Consider the following 18,288-nt stretch of genomic DNA (forward strand, 5'->3'; position numbering starts at 1 on the left):
AACAAGTTTTAACTTAATTTCAGAGATTTTTTTTTTTAACCATCATATAGTTTCACTAAGTAGTTTGGAGCATTTTCCACTAACCTAATGTATTTGTGCTGGTAGTGTGTAGTAGTAAGAGAATAAATCTCTAAGAAATATGTAGGACTAAGTTCTGACTCCGAGATTAGTTAGACAGCAATTAATTGTGGACAGTCCAAATGCCATACTTTAGGTAGTGATGATTTTAAGTTTCTTGGTTTAAAGGAGACCAAATTCAAAATACATCTTACTACTATTGTTTTCATCAGTTAAAGGTTAATAAAGACTTGGTATTTTCAAAACTCTTTCAAGCTGCAGAATGCTTTCATACTCCTTTTATAGGAGTTAAAATACATTTAACATAATACTTTGAAATGGTTTTAGAAGGTTCTGTCTCTCTGCTTACTCACAGTCCAAACTACAGTAATCTGTAAAAAGAAAACCAAAAGGAAGGGGTAGGAGAAAGATGCCTACCATGTGTTTTACTTGGTCTGAAATAGGTGCAGAATATTGCAAAAGCTCCAGGAGAAAACACAGTATTTACAGAAGTGAACTTTCAGGATGAATTAAAGTGTGGAGATGGCTACACTGAATTTTGTTGTGAATAAAAGTGCAAGTTCAGGTACTTTCTCCAGTTTATTTACTTTGCTTTTAGCATTTGTGGTCACTTTTACATTACACATAACCATAAACATTTCAGTAGCTGTGGGTTTCTAGTATTAGAGCTTATGATATCAGGTGTCTATTTATAGTCAAGTGGTATAAAGTTGTATTAATTTCTTCAATATTTTTTTCACTTTCCACTCTTGCTGCCTAGTAACTGTGAACTGAAATGAACCAATAATTAATTCTGTCATTCCTCTCTTCTTCAACCCAGGCAATGATGTTGAGGATAAGACAAGATGTTTAAATACTTCAACATATACAGTCTATCCTCTTTTTCTTTATCTTTTCAGTGTAGTTTATTGAGATTCATTTGTAATGTGCACTTCATTACTTTCAGAAGTAAAAAGTGCTTAAAAGCATTGTGCCACAAGTGGTCCTAATGCATCTCTGGGCACAAAAACTGTAGTTTTGGTTTGTTTGATTTTTTGTTTGTTTGTTTGTTTTGTTTTTTTGTCTGATGGACCATTCTCAAATTAGTAGCAAGAAGATGGGTATATGGTAATAAAGCAACATTGAGCAGTTTATTCCTAGTTTGTGACAGCCCCCACTCTTTAGCTCATAAATGGGATTGTGTAGATGTCCTTTGCCTGAATTCAGTTTTCTTCAAGTGGCATGTAACAGGCTGTATGTTTGTTTATTTTCCCTCTTTAGCTAAAAGAGAAGTTGGAATATTTTTCTGTTTACTTCCTCTCAATTCTGTCCTGGATAATCAGCACAGCAGTGTGTGCAGGACTGAGGTTCCAGATGCAGCCAGACGTTTAGTATCTCAATATCCACATGTTGATGACAAGGAAGGGTTTTCTCTCTCTGGGTTGCATTTTGTTGAAGGTATGAGTTAAGGGAGCTCGCTCCACTTGGCCTGGCAAATACCTACCAGTGTAACACACTCACTCATCCCTGCCTGGGTATTTCTTGGTAGACCATAGGCTTTGTGCTGGTGTGTTTACCTGTGTCAGGGGTAGATTTGAGGGGGTTTTGCAGTCTGAAGAACTTTTCAGCACCCAGGGTAGAGGTTTTTTGGCAAAGCTGCAGTTGAGCTCTAAGATTTTTGTTAGTGATGTGCACAAATCACTAATTATTATCATTACCAGTGCATTACATGCTGTGGTTGCTTTGTGACCAGACATATTTTGGTTATCAATGTCATGGTTTTATTTTAATGGAGATGCCTGAAAACAATCCTTTTCTTATCCTTTGAAATAACAATTTGGTCTATTTTACTGCTACAGTAAAATTAACTGCAATCTGTAGAGGAAATACTATGTTACTAGTTCTGTTTATTCATTGTGTTATTCATTCTCTCTTTTTTTGATACATTGTAGATTTAGTCTTATCATACTTTTTGTTTTCTGGAGGCAGTAATTAGTCACTAAAAAGTAGCAACAGAAGAATCTGGACTTTTTTTTTTTAATGGAATGGGTTCTCCTGTGCCTGTGGAGGAGTTTCAGGGCCTGGACCAGAGAGGACATAGTGCCTTGGTTGGTATTTCAGTGTCAGGTGAGCTCTTACCCAACCTAAACTGGAACAGTGCCAGGCTGGGATCATCCACAACCTCCCTGAGACATCTCTTCAAGTCTCTTGCCAATCTCCCAGTAAAAGATTTCTTCCTAACATCCTAGCCTAAATTTCCCCTCTTCCAATTTGTACCCATGACTCCTTTTCTTGTCACTGCACTTCCTGACAAAGGGTGTCCCTCTGGCTTCCCTGCAAGCTCCTTCAGATACTGGAAGGTGCTGTGAGGTTCTGCCTTGGCACCGGACAGAAAAATCAATCTCAAGAGCTGAAAACACTTGAAATTGAAGAATGGCCTGTAAATCTTTATGTTTTTTGTAATTAGCAAACATTTCATCCAAAAGAAAATAAACCAAAACACAAACTTTACAACCTCAAACCAAAGGGAAACACCAGGAAAACCCCATGCATTAGTTTGTGCCATGAAATGCTAAAGAAAATGGCAGAATTTCAGGGCTTAACATGTTTTTTGGCACATGGTCCTTGAGGAGGAGTTTCCTCTGGGGACCCCACTGATCACTCAGTCCTGGGTTAAATTCTTCAGTTAACCTTGCCTGGAAGGACTGATGGTTATGCTCATGTTTTTTTGGTGGCATTTCAGGATTTTATGCCATTCAATTTATTGGGACACGATTTACTCTTTGCAAAAGCATAATGCTATTTTAAGTTTTTACTCAGTGAGCAGAAGGTAAAATTTCTTAGACTGTCATACACATTAATATTTCAACATGGGGTAGCATTTAATTTGAGAAGGAGCCATTATTATTCCATTAGTGCTTGGGGGAAGTGCATTAAAGATCCCACCTCTCTAATCCTGCTGTCTCAAGCTCCCTTGACCTTACTTGATCCATGAGCTTTAGCTTTTTAATCTCCTGTCATTCATTTTTTCTCATCAGGGGATTCACTGAGGGTGATGTTTGACATGCCTTCCAACAGTTAACAGCATCTCTTGTATGTTAAATATATTTATCCTGTCAAAATCAACATAGAGAGTGGAGATCCCAATTTTAGTAATATTTTCACCTTGAAGGATTTTGTGCTTGGAAGTCAAGGATCATCTGTTTTAATTTTATCTGAGGCCTTAGTCCCTTACTAGCTGTATTGATTCTGGGGGGATCATCCCTAAGAATTAAGTAGCTTCTGGGTGATGTTTTGCCTTTTACATTTCTTATTACCTCTTTCATGAATTACAGCTGTCAACAGTTACACTTCAAGCTGAACTTAAGTTAAATCATCATCTATTATCCAGCAGATGGGTTTCATTAAACAGCAGTGGGTTTCATGCACTTAAGTAAAAAAAAAAAAAAAGTGTGTTCTGTGTGCATTCAGGACAGCCATGGGTATTTACAGGCTTGAAATGCTACTGATTTGTGGCAGAAAGGAATGTCTGAGGAAGCTGTGGAGCACCATGTTGGTGTTTGATCAGTCTGAATATTTTGAAATTTTCTGCTTTCTATTCCAAGCAGTCAGATTAAAAATATCTTTCTGAGACTGCTATGACTTGAACACCAAAGGTGTTTAGATCTTCTGGCTGTTTATCATCTCAAACATTCAGTTTCTACAAAAGAAATGAACTTTCTTTTTTCTCGAAATCCAACTAAATTTCAGCACAAATTTGACAATTTGATAGAACAAATAAATTCTAGAACATCCAGGCCAGGCTGGATGGGGCCTGGAGCAGATTGGTTTAGTGGGAGGTGTCCCTGCCCATGGCAGGAGGTTGGAATGAGATGAGCTCTAAGGTCCTTTCCAACCCAAATCATTCTAGGATTCCACAGTGATCCAAGGATGTACAGCAGGCTCTGTTGGTGAAGCTACTGATTGTGGTGGCATTTTTACCTTTTTTTCCTTTTTTAAAATTTTTTATTCCTTGCCCATAAAAGACTAAAGAAAAACAAGCTGGTTTTTCCCCAAGAAACTCTAAGGAAGATTTCATGAGAACTTCCCATCTCACAGTGGCACAGTAGCTGCTCCTGCTTTAGCCAAGTCCTCTATTTATGATAATGCTTTTGGCAATCAATAGTAATTCATTAAGACACATGTTTTGTTATTTAAGGATGTCTGTTGTGATTATTAATTTGCAGTCATTATTTCACATCTGGGCACGCTTGGTTTCCCTGACTGCCACCCTCAGAAGATTGATGCCACACTGGAAGGCCCTGATAACATGGTCATCACCTTAGTGTCTTTTAATTGATTATTTATGCTAATACCCTGTCTGCCATGATCATTGAGCTCCTCTGATGCTTTCTTTACTTTTGTTTTCTGGTTTGCTTTAACTTCTATTTTAAAAGCTGCATGATGGTAAGGAGCAGAGACATGCCAGGCTGTCATTATTCTGTCTGCAAAAAAGATGAGGCATATTAGGAGAGAACATGGGCTGTCCCCAGCTTGAGCCCGTCAAAGTTATCTCTTTAGAAGGTTTATGTTTTATGAATGAGCAAACTACTGTACTTAAAAGTAGCCCATCATATACCTCAGGAATTTTCAGAAATGACAGTAGAGAAATGTTTGTGCATAATTGTCCTATTTTTTGAAGGATATGCAGTAGGACTGGGTACAATAACCAGTAGCTTTTATGTTATGGTATGAAAATGGGAAAAGAGATTTCTCCTGATTGCAGCTAGAGGCTTAGGACATTAAGATTTTTTTTCTGAAGATGTGTCTTCCCAAACTCTATACTCAGTAGGTATTTTACATGAAGACATATTATAGAGTGAGGTTTTAAAATAACACAGTATGATATTTGCAGAGGGTCTTCAAAACTTCAATATCCTCTCAACCAACTCCAAACATTTAACTTGGAGTAACCCAAATAAAAACCCCAAGTTTTCAAAAAACATTTGTCTATTTAGGGTAAAAAGTGGGAGGAACCTAAAAAAACCCACAAGCCATAAAGAAAAATACCAGCTTGACTACTTAATTTGCTGATGGATTTAGGGCAGTATGTAACAGCAGTAGTAACCTCAAGGCTTGCAAGACTTTTAACACTCTCATAATCTTCTTTTAAAAATAAATTGTAATGACCTGAAAATGCCAGCAGCAGCCTAGCTTCTCACCCATTGTGGTTTAATCATGATAATATAATACCTCTTCCCTCAGAACATTCAAGGAATGTATAATGTTTGTCCACAATTGCAGAGACATGTTCAGTCAACTACATATTCTCTATTGTCAGATTTTTAAAAATCAGAATGTCTGGCATTGTCAGTTTTATCAATTACACTGATGCAGAGAAGCCTACATTTTGCATGAATATAAGGATTTTATTTCCAAGTCTCGTCTTATAGAATTATCCATTGGATTTTTGAGAGAAAAGACAGTCATATAATCCTAATGCAATCAGAAGTCTGAGAATACGTTGGATTTCCCAGATTGACAGCATCTTTTAAAATGACATGGTGAAAAGAGATGGGTTTAGAGGCAGCTCTGACCTACAGTGTTTGAAACTGCAGTCAGCTTCAGCAGGCATGATTTTCAGGGCTTGGTTTAACCAGAAGAGCCTTCAGAAGTTGCTGTTAACTGAATGATTAAGTATTAAATCCTTTGCCTTCTTCCTCCCACCTTTGGTGTAACTTTATTGGTAGATGGGAGAATATTTTTTCTAGTTGCTGTCTGAAATGACAGGATGGATCAGTTTGCAATATCTCTCTGCAATCCAGTGAGCCTTTATAACCAGCTGCAACAGCAGGTTGGAGCAACTGGTTTGTGTTACTCTATGTTAAAATTCCTTCCCAAAAAATTAATGGTGAACATCACAGAAGAGATTGTTCAAATAAGCCTGGATTCAGGAAAGCTGTAAAAACCTAAAGCAGAAGAGAACCATTATCCCATCAAGATACCTGATCGCTTTTTGTAATTTTCAGTATGTTCTTCCATCTTGACAAGTCTTTAACTTGAACTGTCCCAAGAAGTTCATGATTTTGAGAGGGCTTTCCCTTCCTAAGTTCCTCTGTATATCTTAAATTTGATGTGGGAAGTGTAACCCAGTCTTCATAGTGTATGAGTATTAAGGCTTTTTCCTGTTTTCTTTGGTTGTTGTTATTGCTGTTTAAATGTTTTAGAGACTTTCCCTATTTTTTACTGACTCATCACCATTTATTTCTATTTTTACTATGATTAAACTTCCCAGCATGTTATTTAATTTTTGTTTGTTTTTTTCTGAGGGATGAAAATGATGAATGATGATGTATAATATAGTTCCTGTGAGCAGAAAGGTGGCCAGCTAGTGTATTACCTTACCTAATGTGGTTGGATTTCAGAGCAAGGCAGTATAATAAATCCTTCTGTTTATCAGTTTTCAACCACAGATAGGCATGAAAAATAAGCAATTACAGATAGATACCTATGATGAAGTTTCAGCAGTGGATTATGAAGATTGATTTTGCTGATAGGGAATGAATTTCAGTGCTACAGCTTTTATCAGTAATATTAAGTTGAAAGGAAGTAATTCCAACTGGAGGGAATATCAGAGAGGAAAAAAGCAGACTTCAGGATGAGCTGCCCTAAGAAGGATTTTTGATGATACACGAATTGACTCTAATAGGGAATTAAGCAGCTAAAGTAGGAAAAACCTCTGGACTAGAGTTTATAATTTTAGTTTTAGTTTCCTGTATAAATTGAAAAGAGAGCTGTGGAGGGGGCTTAGATTTGCTACTGCAAAGGGCAAATAAGTGGTGTTTGCAAATATGTGGGAAAAGCAATCTGCTTATGGAACCTGTTTTTGCTATTTTCCATGCTGAAGAAAAATAAGAGGAAATATACTTTCTGATTAAATAAAAAGATTATTTTACCCTTTTGAATAGGAAGTATTATTTTCTCTATGCCTTTTAAAAATACTCATTTTGACATAAGGTATTCCAGTGTTATGTTACTGTCATGTTCATGATCAGCAAGGGCCATTTTGTGTTTTATCTCCTCTGGCTCAGTATCTGTGAGAAAGCAATTTAAATTTTTCTGTTGTCTGAAGCTAGGGAAGAAAATCTGTCAAATGCAAAATCTGTGTGTATGCCAACAGTCTAATTAGCAGAACCATTCTTTGAGTAGGATTTCTTTTGAATGGATGACATTGTGTAAGCTATCTGTGGTGTGCCTGGCTTGAAAGTCAAACATCTAGCATTTAATATTGAGGCAGTTGTAATTGCTATTGTGTTACACAAGAGTTTGAAAATTCTTTTTGGGAAAATGAAGTCTGGGTCAGATTCCTGACTTAGGATCTCAGGAGTGGCTGACTTGCTCTGCTGGATATAGTGGCAGATATCTCCACTGCTTGTCAGGGCCTGGTATTGGGAACAGATAATTTCAGTAGAACCTCTCTGTGTGTTTGTAGGACTTAACCCAAATCCACAGGGATTATCAGTTTTAAGCTGTTTCTGCTAAGATTTGAGTGGAATTGTACCATATTATTTTCTTCTATAATGCAGCAATATTACTGCACATATAGGACTAATAAACTACTATTAACCATAATATATGAATGCAGATTCATGTTCATGTTACTTTTATGTACAGATGTACATATTTAATTAATATATCTGTAAGGTACATATGGGAGATGTTTTGATGGACAGAGGTATTGAGACACCTGAACTATAGAGAGGTGTAGAGTTCTAAAATTTCTATCCATCCACTGTCTTAAAGCACAAAAAATTTTCATAAGTAAGAGAGAAAATGTATTTTATGTACCTTATTCAAAATGAGTTGAAAATCTGGTTTAAGGTCTTTTCTGCAGGCAAGTGGCTGAGTCAGTTACAAAACACACGAGACTGCCTTTTGTGTGTGTCATGGTAATTACAGTCAAGCAAAAACCTGGAAATACTTGCTGTGCTAATTAGAATGTGGACTTATGCTTAAAAAAATAATGTTCATGATCATGTACCTTGAAATCCTTAATGCATTGTCCTGCTAGACATCCACATATTACCCAGACATTATTGTTGCTGTCAGTCTCTTCATCACATTGGTTGTCCTCTGGCAAGCCCTTGTCCCATCATGCTTCGCTGGACACCCTGATGTTGTTTCCACAAGTTGTCAGGTCACATTTGTAGGTCTCTGCAGAGAGGTCCAGTCCTGGTTGGTGTTTCTGCTGTAGTTTTTCCTGTGATATATGGTATGCAGTCAAGGGAAAACTTACTTGCAGTCATTTTCCTCCAGACTGCCTTTATCTGGGAAATCATGATGATTTATTCAGCACTTTTTCTTTTGAATCAGATTGTCTGGGGTTGATGGAGGAAGATAATATACCAATAAGATCTGTGGAGTCATATGCAGTGGAAATGGATGCTGGTCAAGAAGGGCACTTAAATGCTGTCTCTTCCATTACCAGCACTGCAGTTCCTGCTGACTGTCCCGACTGTCCTAACAAAATTCTTTAGGTTATTCATGTGTTTCAGAAGTAACCAACATATTGCTGAAAGCTTTGGTCTTGCCAAGATGTCAGAATGTCACTAAGGTCTCCTAAAACCTAAACTACAAGTAGCTGGAGGAATGTGCCCAAGTCCTTTGAGTTTTTGAGCAATAAAGTTTGCTAGAGCATATGAGGATTAAGCTTGGTGCTTATGCACTTCTGCATAGTTTTCTTACAACTGTTTCTCAGTTACAAATATGTTCTGAGTACCAGCATATTAATTTTCAGTGAATTAGCATTGGTTAAGTGATGAAAGTGGGGTTTCTAACCAGATTTATTACTGCTTCTTCAATAAAAATGAATTATTCTTAAATTGGGACTTACTTTTGGACAGAGGACTACATAATACATGCATATTAGGAACTGTAGCAGGACTTGAACCTGAGTGAGTTCAGGGGCTGATCAGGAGAATGATTTCCAGACACCAGAGAGACAAGCATCAGTAACCTTTCTACTCCTAGCAGGGTTACCAAGGTAGCATTCAAATCCTCAGTAGGTCTTGCTATTATGGGGGCAGATTTTCAGAGGTTCTTAACCCAGCTTCTAATTTAGTGCTGCTACTTTAAGCCCACAGTATGCCCAGGCAAACTAGGCTAATAGTGGGTATTTACAAACTTGGGGCAGCTTCCACCAGAGCTGTTCTTTTGAGAAGAGACAGGCAACTTTGACATTAACTTCTGCCTTTTGCAGCTACTCTGTTTGGACACCTTTTAGTTAAAATCTTAGGAGTGTTCAAGCAGTCACTGATTGCATTTGGCACTTCTCATTAAGAGCTCACCCTGCTGTGTGTTGCTGTGGTGTATTTTAGCTTTGGATCAACGTCCAGCACATTCCCTCTGCATTTTCTTCAGGTGTCTTGGACTGGCTGACCTGGGACTTTTGGGACACACATTCTGACATGAGAACACAAATATTTAAAACACATCTGGTACTATTTAGTATGGTAGTGAGAAGTAATGTACATGCTGCGTCTTTTGACATATTTGAGGTTTTTTAAGGGTTTTTCAGCTTCTTGTAGCTTTTTTTTTTTTTTTGTGCTACACCCAGGAGAAAGCAAAGCAGCTGCTTTCAGAGTCTGTCTGAGTGCTGAAGGGAATTACACCTGGGTAACTACATGTGAAGTGCAACAGCAGAGTGGGCAACTGTGCTCTCACCTCAGTGCCAGCTGTGTTTTGTGGTGAAGCAGTTTGAGTTTGTCTTTGGAAACTTTGGCTTCACAGGCACTGTTTTAAAGAAGATCTGTCTACAGAAGCTGAATTGAGCATCTTTACACTGGGCCTCCCAACATTTCTGTCTGCAGAGGTGCAGTAATACCTAACACACAGCGGGTCTCACAGTCAGAAATGCTTTGAAAGACTTGGATGTACATGGAAACTGGGAATTTTGCCATGAAAATGTCAGAACACATGTTGCATGTATCCATGTTCTACAGTGTGATGCAAGGCATGTTTAATGGGCAAACCCAATGCAGCTTCTTTTTCAGGAAACAGATCACTTCTGTAATTTACTGTTTGATAAATTAGATATTGGGTTTTGCTGTAGGCACTGTTTTTTATAAGCGCTACTGTAAAACTGATATTCCCTAGAACATTGGATTCTGGGTACAGGGTATAATTATAAAGAAATTAATTTGGCTTTAACAAGTTACTGTCAATACACATTTTGTTGCTCTTTAGAGAAACAGTAACAAGGCCATGTACTCACAGGTTTAAAATACAGATGAATTAATACAATTTTACAAGGTGAACTCAAGTGAATATCCTGGGTGGCTGCTGATTTTTTCTGTTAAAATAATTTTCTGGGTAAAAATAGATGTACTCAAAGGTCATGATGGATTAAGTCTCAGGAATCTAAACTAAGAAACTTCTATCTGACTTTGCCAGTCACAACACCAAGGAGTTTTCTTTACAACAGCCCACGAGCTGGTTGTTCACAGGTGGCAGACCCGTGTGCTGTGCTAAAATTGCCATGTGCCAGCAGACAGGAACTCCTGAGTATGGAAAGCTGAAGCTGCAGGAGGTGGTGCTTCTGTGGGAGTGAAGGGAGAATGTGTGTACATGCACACCTCACACAAAGGAACAGATTTTAGTTAGAATATGGATGTTTTTTGTAGAAGGATGTCACGCTGCAGTAGAGAGGGAGAATGAGTACAGCAGTTCAGCCTAAGTAACTTCCTGGGAGAACAGGCTTCCTTAGCAACACAACACTGTCTACAAGATTAGATATTTTGACAGCACGTTCTACTTCAATATATACTTAAATACGAAGGTCTTTCTACTTCAATATATACTTAAATACTAAGGTCTTTGTATTATTAATTAGATTTAAGTTAAAACTGGTAGTTTTAGATGTTCCTTTTAGCATGTTGTTTCAATTCCCGTAGAGCTGTTTTGAAAATAAATGCTTGTCTGTATGTTTTCATGTATGTATAAATAATAAATCAACACTGAAATCAAGTATTAACACCATCAACTTTAGAAATTCTTCACATCCATTATTAAGTTTGTGGCTAAGTCATGCTGGCAGTGTAGATGGCAGTTTTGGCCTGGGCCACGTTCCAGGCTGGAGCACAGTGCAGTGCCAGTGCAGTTGTGCTGCCTATGGAGGCACATGGGGCTCACCCTTCTGGAGCCAGAGGCATTAAATATGGCCTGCAGGAACATCAGCCTGGCTTCTGGCCAGAACTATTTACAAGGTCAGTGCCAGTCTACTGGAAGCTAGGCTGGCCCACAGGCCCAAGTTTTATTCATACTGTGTTCCCTGATATTACTGATAATTACCAGTTTAAAAAAAACCCCTTTGCTCCATCAGTGCCTCAGGTGTCCTTTCTGCCACCTTTTCAGCAATACCTGGCTGATACTTATTACTTGTTAGGAGCTCTGCTATTTCATGAGTTAATTTAATAATGGTAAAAGTGTAATAAATATTTTTCCTCAGTTTTTAAGAATCTTATGCTGTTGATTTTTGGAAAATTTTGAAGTTCCATTTTGTGGTGGTTTGTTCTTCTGGATTTTGATTGGTATTTAATAATATTTCAACTTAAATAGGAGTGAAAACTATATTAGGATTTCAGTGAACTTTACAGAAGGGCAAATCATTGGTTAGAGTAGATTAGAATTTTTTGGCAACAAGTATTAACTTTCAAAATTCAGAGTTGCTGTAACTTCGCATGAACAAAGCAGTTGATGCTTTTTTTTCCTTCTTCAGAAAAAGAATACACTTTTTAGAAAAAAGTTATATAAAGCTTGAAAATTTAAGAATGTGTGATATTTCCTAAGAAGAGATCTCAGAAGAATGTGATATGGGTGGCCCCAGTCTTGCAGGTCAGCAGTGCTTGTGCTGGTTATTTCTTCCCCACATTGCTCTTGGATGCTGTTCATTCCAGAAGAACTTCAGACTCCAGGTGTTTCTGGACTATGTGCCAGCAGTATTGCAGGAAGTGTACACTAAGGTCCTGATAGGTTCCTGTTACTCTCAGTGCCATGAAGTAGCTGTCTAATGATTTCTTCCTTTTGCTGTGACCTTTAGGGAAGGACTGGTACCTGGTGCACGTGTCACTTACTGTGACAGATGTGAATGACAACGTCCCTGAGTGGGCCATGGAGCCCTTCCCCTTCCTGGCTGTGGTTTCCCCCGAGGCTGCAGGAGGCACTGAAGTGTACAAGCTGCTTGCTGTGGATGCAGATGAAGGGATCCATGGAACTGTAGAATATTTTCTCTTAGAAGGTATATTTTGATCCTCCCATTCCCTGAGTATTATGCCTCACTATTGTGACTTTTTATCCTCAGCTTGATTTTCCTTTCCTCCTGCAAGAGGTCCATAAACCTTCAGCTCTAAGTGTGAGAAAAATCAACTTTTATTGATGCATGCATAGATTTCTTTGCAAAGTTGATTTCTTGCCAAAATATATCCCTGGGTATGATGGGGACTGCAGCAGTCAGTAATCCCAAGGCTTTGGCAAGGGGTGGCAATGGCGACTGCATTTATGAGACAGTCTGTGGAGGAGTAGTTTGTTGGGCGGAGAGGAGGGTTAACGTTCCTATCCCTTGTGGGAGTCATGCTTCTGGTTCATTTGTAACAAATTTTTAAAGGTCTGGGTTGTGCAAAGCTTGTACAAACTCAGTGATAATATTGTGTGTGTGTCTCCTTTTGAGAAACTTTAGTAATAGTTCAACAGTGTCTGAGCAGATGAGGAGCAGCAATACTTCTCCAGTGGAGTATTTTCTGGTAGGGGATACTTGGGGTGAAGCAACAGCAAAGTTTTGGAAGATAAAAGAAAGATGAGAGAGACTATTCAGAAGAGCCTGGAGTGACAGGACAAGGGGGAATGGCTTTCAACTGACAGAGAGTAGGTTTAGGTGGGATATTGAGAAGAAATTCCTCCCTGTGAGGGTGGGGATGCCCAGTCACAGAAGCTGTGGCTGCCCCTGGATCCCTGAAAGTGTCCTGGGAGCAAGCTGGTGTCCCTGCCCATGGCAGGGGGTAGAATGAGATGGACTTTAAGGTCCCTTCCAATCCGAACTATTTTATAATTCAGTGATAAAGAAGAGTGATAATTGTCCAGAGAGTAAAATAGAATTTTGAAATGCAATCATGAATGATGAATGTCATGACTGATTTGTAAGTTCTAAACAAACTTTTGAACCTTGGTGTGCATGCTGATCCTAAGCCAAAGCTAACTTGGGAATTGACACTGTATTCTCCTCCTAATTTTAATCAAATAAAAATGTTCTCACTGATGACAATTTGTGGACATGTTCCTTTCAGGTGGCGAAGACAGATTTGAAGTTGAGAAGGACACTGGTTGGATTAAAACAACAGGTTTGCCATTGGTGAGGGACAAGGAGTATTTGCTGACTGTACTAGCAGCAGATAAACTTGGAAGCAGAGGATCCCCAGCCTCTGTTTCTGTAATTGCTGGATTTCGGCCACCACAGTTCACCAACATCTCATACTTTGTGTATGTTCCTGAGAGCACCCCGCAAGGAGAACCGTAAGTAACAGCTCGCAGCAGGGCAGGGAGGTTGTGGTGCTGCTTTTGACTTCTCTTTGATCTCCCCAGAGCCTTGGTATTGTTTGTGAATCATAAATAAATACTGTGAGAAGCAATTTAGGTCTCTTAATAGAAGTGATCCAGACACAGTTTGATGCTCTATTGTTTCAGTCACCCTGTTACAGGGAGAGGTGCTACTGAATAGTTGTGCTTTCTTACTTTTTGAAATTATATGGAAAGGATTAGGTATTGATTGTTTCTTAACTTTCAAACAAATGCAGAATAGAAATTAGTACTATTACATCATGAAGAAAGATATCCTGTGTGAAAGAATACATTAATTTTATGTGTCAAATTTGGAGAAATGCCTTCACCACCAAGAGAAAATTGGAAAAACCAAGATTCTTTTTCCTGTCTTCATCACAATGACAAACTGAGCTAAAATGAAGATGCCACAGAACTTGCTATTTTATTTCTCCATCCTTTGTATCTCCATGTCAATTGAAATATCACAGAAAATGTTAGTAACATAAGTCCATCTGAATGCTCAGTCCCTTCTTTTCCAAACTGTTTTTTTCCTTACAACAAATATTTTCTCTTCCACTTGAATCGAGAATACTTTTGTCCAGTCAATGTGTTCCTTCTATGGCAGTTCAAATATTATTAATATTATATTATCTGTGGTGCTAATGTTCAGTCTGGAACATTCAGTTTTATAGTGTCCAAATAACTAAGGACTGTTAAGATCTAAAACCAGATCTTAGTAGAGAACAAGGGTTGTTTAAAACTGCAATAAAATTAAATTGCACAGGCATAAAAGAAATGGAATAACTGCAAAATACTTTAATGTCCATCAGGTACCTGCTGTCTTGGGTTCAATAGTGTTTAGAATTAAAAATAAAATTATTCATAACTTTTTTATCACTATTAGAAATAGGTTTGCACACCTTAGATGATAGTAGATTAGTCAGTTGATCAAATGAGTTGGTAATATCCAAAAAGAATGAAGTATTTTGTGGAGTTATTACATCTAAAAAGGTTTGAATATACAGAATGAAAGTGTGAAAATTGTTTCTGTAATGTGTTGTCCAGAAATAGCCATGAAAATCCATTTAGGATCCTAAAGTTCTCTTATTTAAATTGGACCAATTACCCAAGTGTGCAGGTATAGTGGTTTTGGTTTGCCAAACCAGAACAGAGTTGCTGTTGTGCACTGAATTTCTGGGTTTAGGATTTCCTAATTAGAGCCTGATTTAAGGCTGCTGCTGAGCAGAGGATCATTACCAAATCTTTCCCTTTCTTTGCTCTGCCTGTCACACCAATGAGCTACAGCTGCACAGGCAGCCTGAGCTGAGGAGGTACAAAGATAAAAAAGGCAAAAAAAGTTTTCAGTTAGGTTGTTAAATGTGCTTCCAGCATGGCCTTGAGATTTTCAGTACTGGCAGGAAAGGAGAGGTGGCTTGAACATCTAGCTAGGGCAGGGAGCTAGAAGGAGAGAAAAGTAATTCCTGTTGGCAGGAATGCAGTTATACACCAGCTGAAACTGCACAGGAAAATAGGAGAGAAAACTGAAGAGAGATAATGACCCACAGCAGTGTTGTCCATTGGTTTAGTAGTGCACCAGAGGGAAGTGAGGCACAGCAGCATGGCAGTGCAGGGGGAGAAAAAGGAGTTTGCACAAAATGAGTTTGCGTTTTTTTTACTGTAATTACCACAGGATCATGTTGGTGTGTTCTCCTGGGAGATGGAATTCTTTTTCCTAAGAAACTTTCGTGTTAAAGCAAAAGAACTTGAGGAGTTAGTTGTCTGGCTTAAATCCTTTAAAAATATTTAGTTTTAAATTTCTTCTTTTACTTCTTATTGTGGGTGTTTCCACTTGAAGGCTTTAAACACATTGCACTTCAGTGGAAAAAAGATAGTGTCAGATGAGCTAAAAATATATGTCCAGTGTAAGCTATAACACACACTGCTGCTAGGGCCTGGCTTTTATCCTTTTGCTGTTATCTGTTGGAACTTTAGGATGGTATGACTGCAGCAAACTTACTGTGCTGTTATTAAAGCAAATCTTTTTCATCTTGCTTTATCTTTTAGTTTCCTGCCTGAAAACCATCACTACCACAGAAGGAAGTTGAAGTAGGCAAATTCAGTTGCAGCAAAATTTAAATCCTCTGTTCCTGCATTTTTAATCCTTACTGTGTTCTGCTTCCAAGAATCTTTATCTGTTTAACCCCAAGGTGATAGAAGCACTGTGTAACAAAATGCTTGAATTTGGTGTTTAGATACAGCTGTCACTGACTTCATTGAGGATACCTCTGAGCAGACCTGCAGGGTTGCACCATCATTCCTGATATGCATTGCTTTTGTCATATTTTTCAGAATGTCATGTTATGTCCTTGAGTCCTCTCTTTTTATTTCTTTTAATGCAGCTTTCTTACAGTCACTGCTGTGTCATATCAAAAGAAATCCCTGAGCTACAGTTTGCTCACTAATCCTGGGGGTCTGTTCAGCATTGATGGGGCAACAGGAGAGCTCAGTCTAACTCGGAGTGTGGATTATGAAGGAGACCCCCACCAGTTCCTCCTTTTGGTCAGGGCAGAGGAGAGCGAGGAGCAGTTCAGCACTGCTGCTGAGGTAGGTGTTCCCCTCCAGCAGCCTGGCTGCAATTCCATTTTCCTTCATCCTTTGGAATCTGGACAGATTCACCAGGAGCTCCTGTTTCCTCATGCTGGCCGTTCTGCTGTCCGTTTCAAAAGTCTTTCTGTCTCTGGGAAGATGTTGAGGAGTGGTTTAGGTGCTCTTGGATTTCACTCTTGCGGATGCTCTAAAGGCTGCTTCTGAGGGATCAATATGCCATCCCATCATAGATGCCAAGCCTTATCTGGTAACACATGGAAATGGGTGTGGCCAAGCCAGACATGAGGTTTTGTTTTACTCTACTTTCTTCAAGCATGAGGTACATTTGAGATTATTCCACTCTGAAACAAAGGCAAAACAAAGAATTACTTGTTTTGTATCAAGAACCCAAAGTGAACTCGTAAAACAAGAAAGTAATAAAAAAATCACTGATATTAAAAGCTGATGGTTTGTGGTATTCTAGAAAGCTGTTTGACAGCAAAAATATTTCTTAATATAGTTATTTGAATTCAGAGATTCACTGAGCTAGGAAAAGCATACTATATGAGTTTGTTCCTGCTGCAGGAAATAAGATAGGGAGCTGGAGACAGAATTATTAGAATTAAGTGTGAGGACACAGAGAGACAGGAAGCAGTGTGCCAGTGTAACAAACACTGCCTGTAGCACAGCAGAGCCTGATAGTTTCAGTTGACCCTTGTGTACTGCAAGATAAAGAATGGTAAAATATGACCCAAAAGAGGATTATGAGATGATTTTACAAATATGTTTAGCCTAGAGGTAGTTTAACTTGTACCTGCTTTACACTGATACTACCTCAATAGTTGAGAGAGCAGCTCCAGTTCATGCATAGCTGCTCTGCGAGGCTCATGGAATACAGCTCTGCTTGGTGCCCTGTAATGCAGAATGCCTCCACTGACTGCATGATGTGCAGCATGAGCCACCAGTAAGGCTCCTTTATACACTCCTTACTGTTGGGAGTGTAAACTGTGGACTCGTATTTGACACAGGAATAAGAAAGCATTTGTAAAGATGTTAGAGGCAAAATTGTATCTCTTACTTGGTTTTCCAGAACCATAGAATATCCAGAGTTGGAAGGGACCCACAAGGATTGAGTCCAGCTCCTGGCCCTGCACAGACACCCAAACAATCCCACCCTGTGCCTCAGAGCATTGTCCAAGCACTCCTTGAGCCCTGTCAGGCTTGGGGCTGTGATCACTTCCCTGGAGATCAGTTCCACTTGTATCTGATTTGTGCTGCTGTAATTAAATTCAGAACTTGGTCTTAGAGATTTATAATGCTAAAATGCAATATGCTTGGCAGTAGAGTTTTTAGTGTTACAAATCACAGAAGTGTTGCAAGATAAGATAGTGGAAAAAGGGTGCTTGGCAAGCAGATGGTGCATTTTCCTTTAAACTAGTAATAAGGAATAATCAATGGAGATGAAGGGTGAGTGGAAAACATTGCTGCAGGGTCAGGGACTTGGCAATTGCTAGTATCTTGGAATGTAATATTTCAGTGGCACTCAGCAGAAAAAGAGCAATCTAAGAAAAATGTCTTATCCTATAGCTGCTGAAGACTTCAAGGATGTTTTTGGGAAATTCTTCCATGTAGTATTTCCAGAGCAGTGAGGTTGTTGCCTTGATTCACTTTGCTGTTTAACATTCCCCTCTTCTCCATTAAGGTTTTGGTTGTAATCACAGATGTGAATGATTGTGCCCCCGAATTTCATCAGTCGATTTACAGCAAAGTCGGTGTTCCTGAAACAGTTCCTATGACAACTGCACTTCTCCAAGGTTAGTGCTCCTGAAGCCATTTATTATGTTCCCTGTATTTTTCTCCCTTGCACCACTTAGAATTCAGTTCAGAAAGCAAAATTACTCGTCCCAGTGTGGGTTGTCGTAGCTCTCTAAAGGCAAATGACACCTTGTAGATTCATGTCAGAGTTATTTACTGGTGCCACAACCCAAACAATTCTGGGGGACAGGAATGCAAAGGAAACGGATTTTCTTTGTGGAATTTTGAAGTAACAGAACTTTGTTGTGGTTGGTATTACAG

At 38.8% G+C, this 18,288-nt stretch overlaps 1 protein-coding gene across 1 annotated transcript in view; it reads left to right on the forward strand.

Moving 5' to 3' along the window:
* The first annotated feature begins 11,215 nt into the window (after nucleotides 1–11,215).
* LOC102040055 (neural-cadherin-like) overlaps nucleotides 11,216–18,288 on the forward strand; it is a 47,546-nt gene continuing 40,473 nt past the window's right edge. Inside the window, exons 1-5 of the mRNA XM_014309162.1 lie at nucleotides 11,216–11,300; nucleotides 12,134–12,331; nucleotides 13,374–13,599; nucleotides 16,026–16,230; nucleotides 17,915–18,026. Coding sequence (XP_014164637.1) covers nucleotides 11,216–11,300; nucleotides 12,134–12,331; nucleotides 13,374–13,599; nucleotides 16,026–16,230; nucleotides 17,915–18,026 — 826 coding nt within the window. The remainder of the gene's footprint in view (nucleotides 11,301–12,133; nucleotides 12,332–13,373; nucleotides 13,600–16,025; nucleotides 16,231–17,914; nucleotides 18,027–18,288) is intronic.

Source organism: Geospiza fortis, unplaced genomic scaffold (genome assembly GCF_000277835.1).
Source record: "Geospiza fortis unplaced genomic scaffold, GeoFor_1.0 scaffold79, whole genome shotgun sequence".
Lineage (NCBI taxonomy): Eukaryota > Metazoa > Chordata > Aves > Passeriformes > Thraupidae > Geospiza > Geospiza fortis.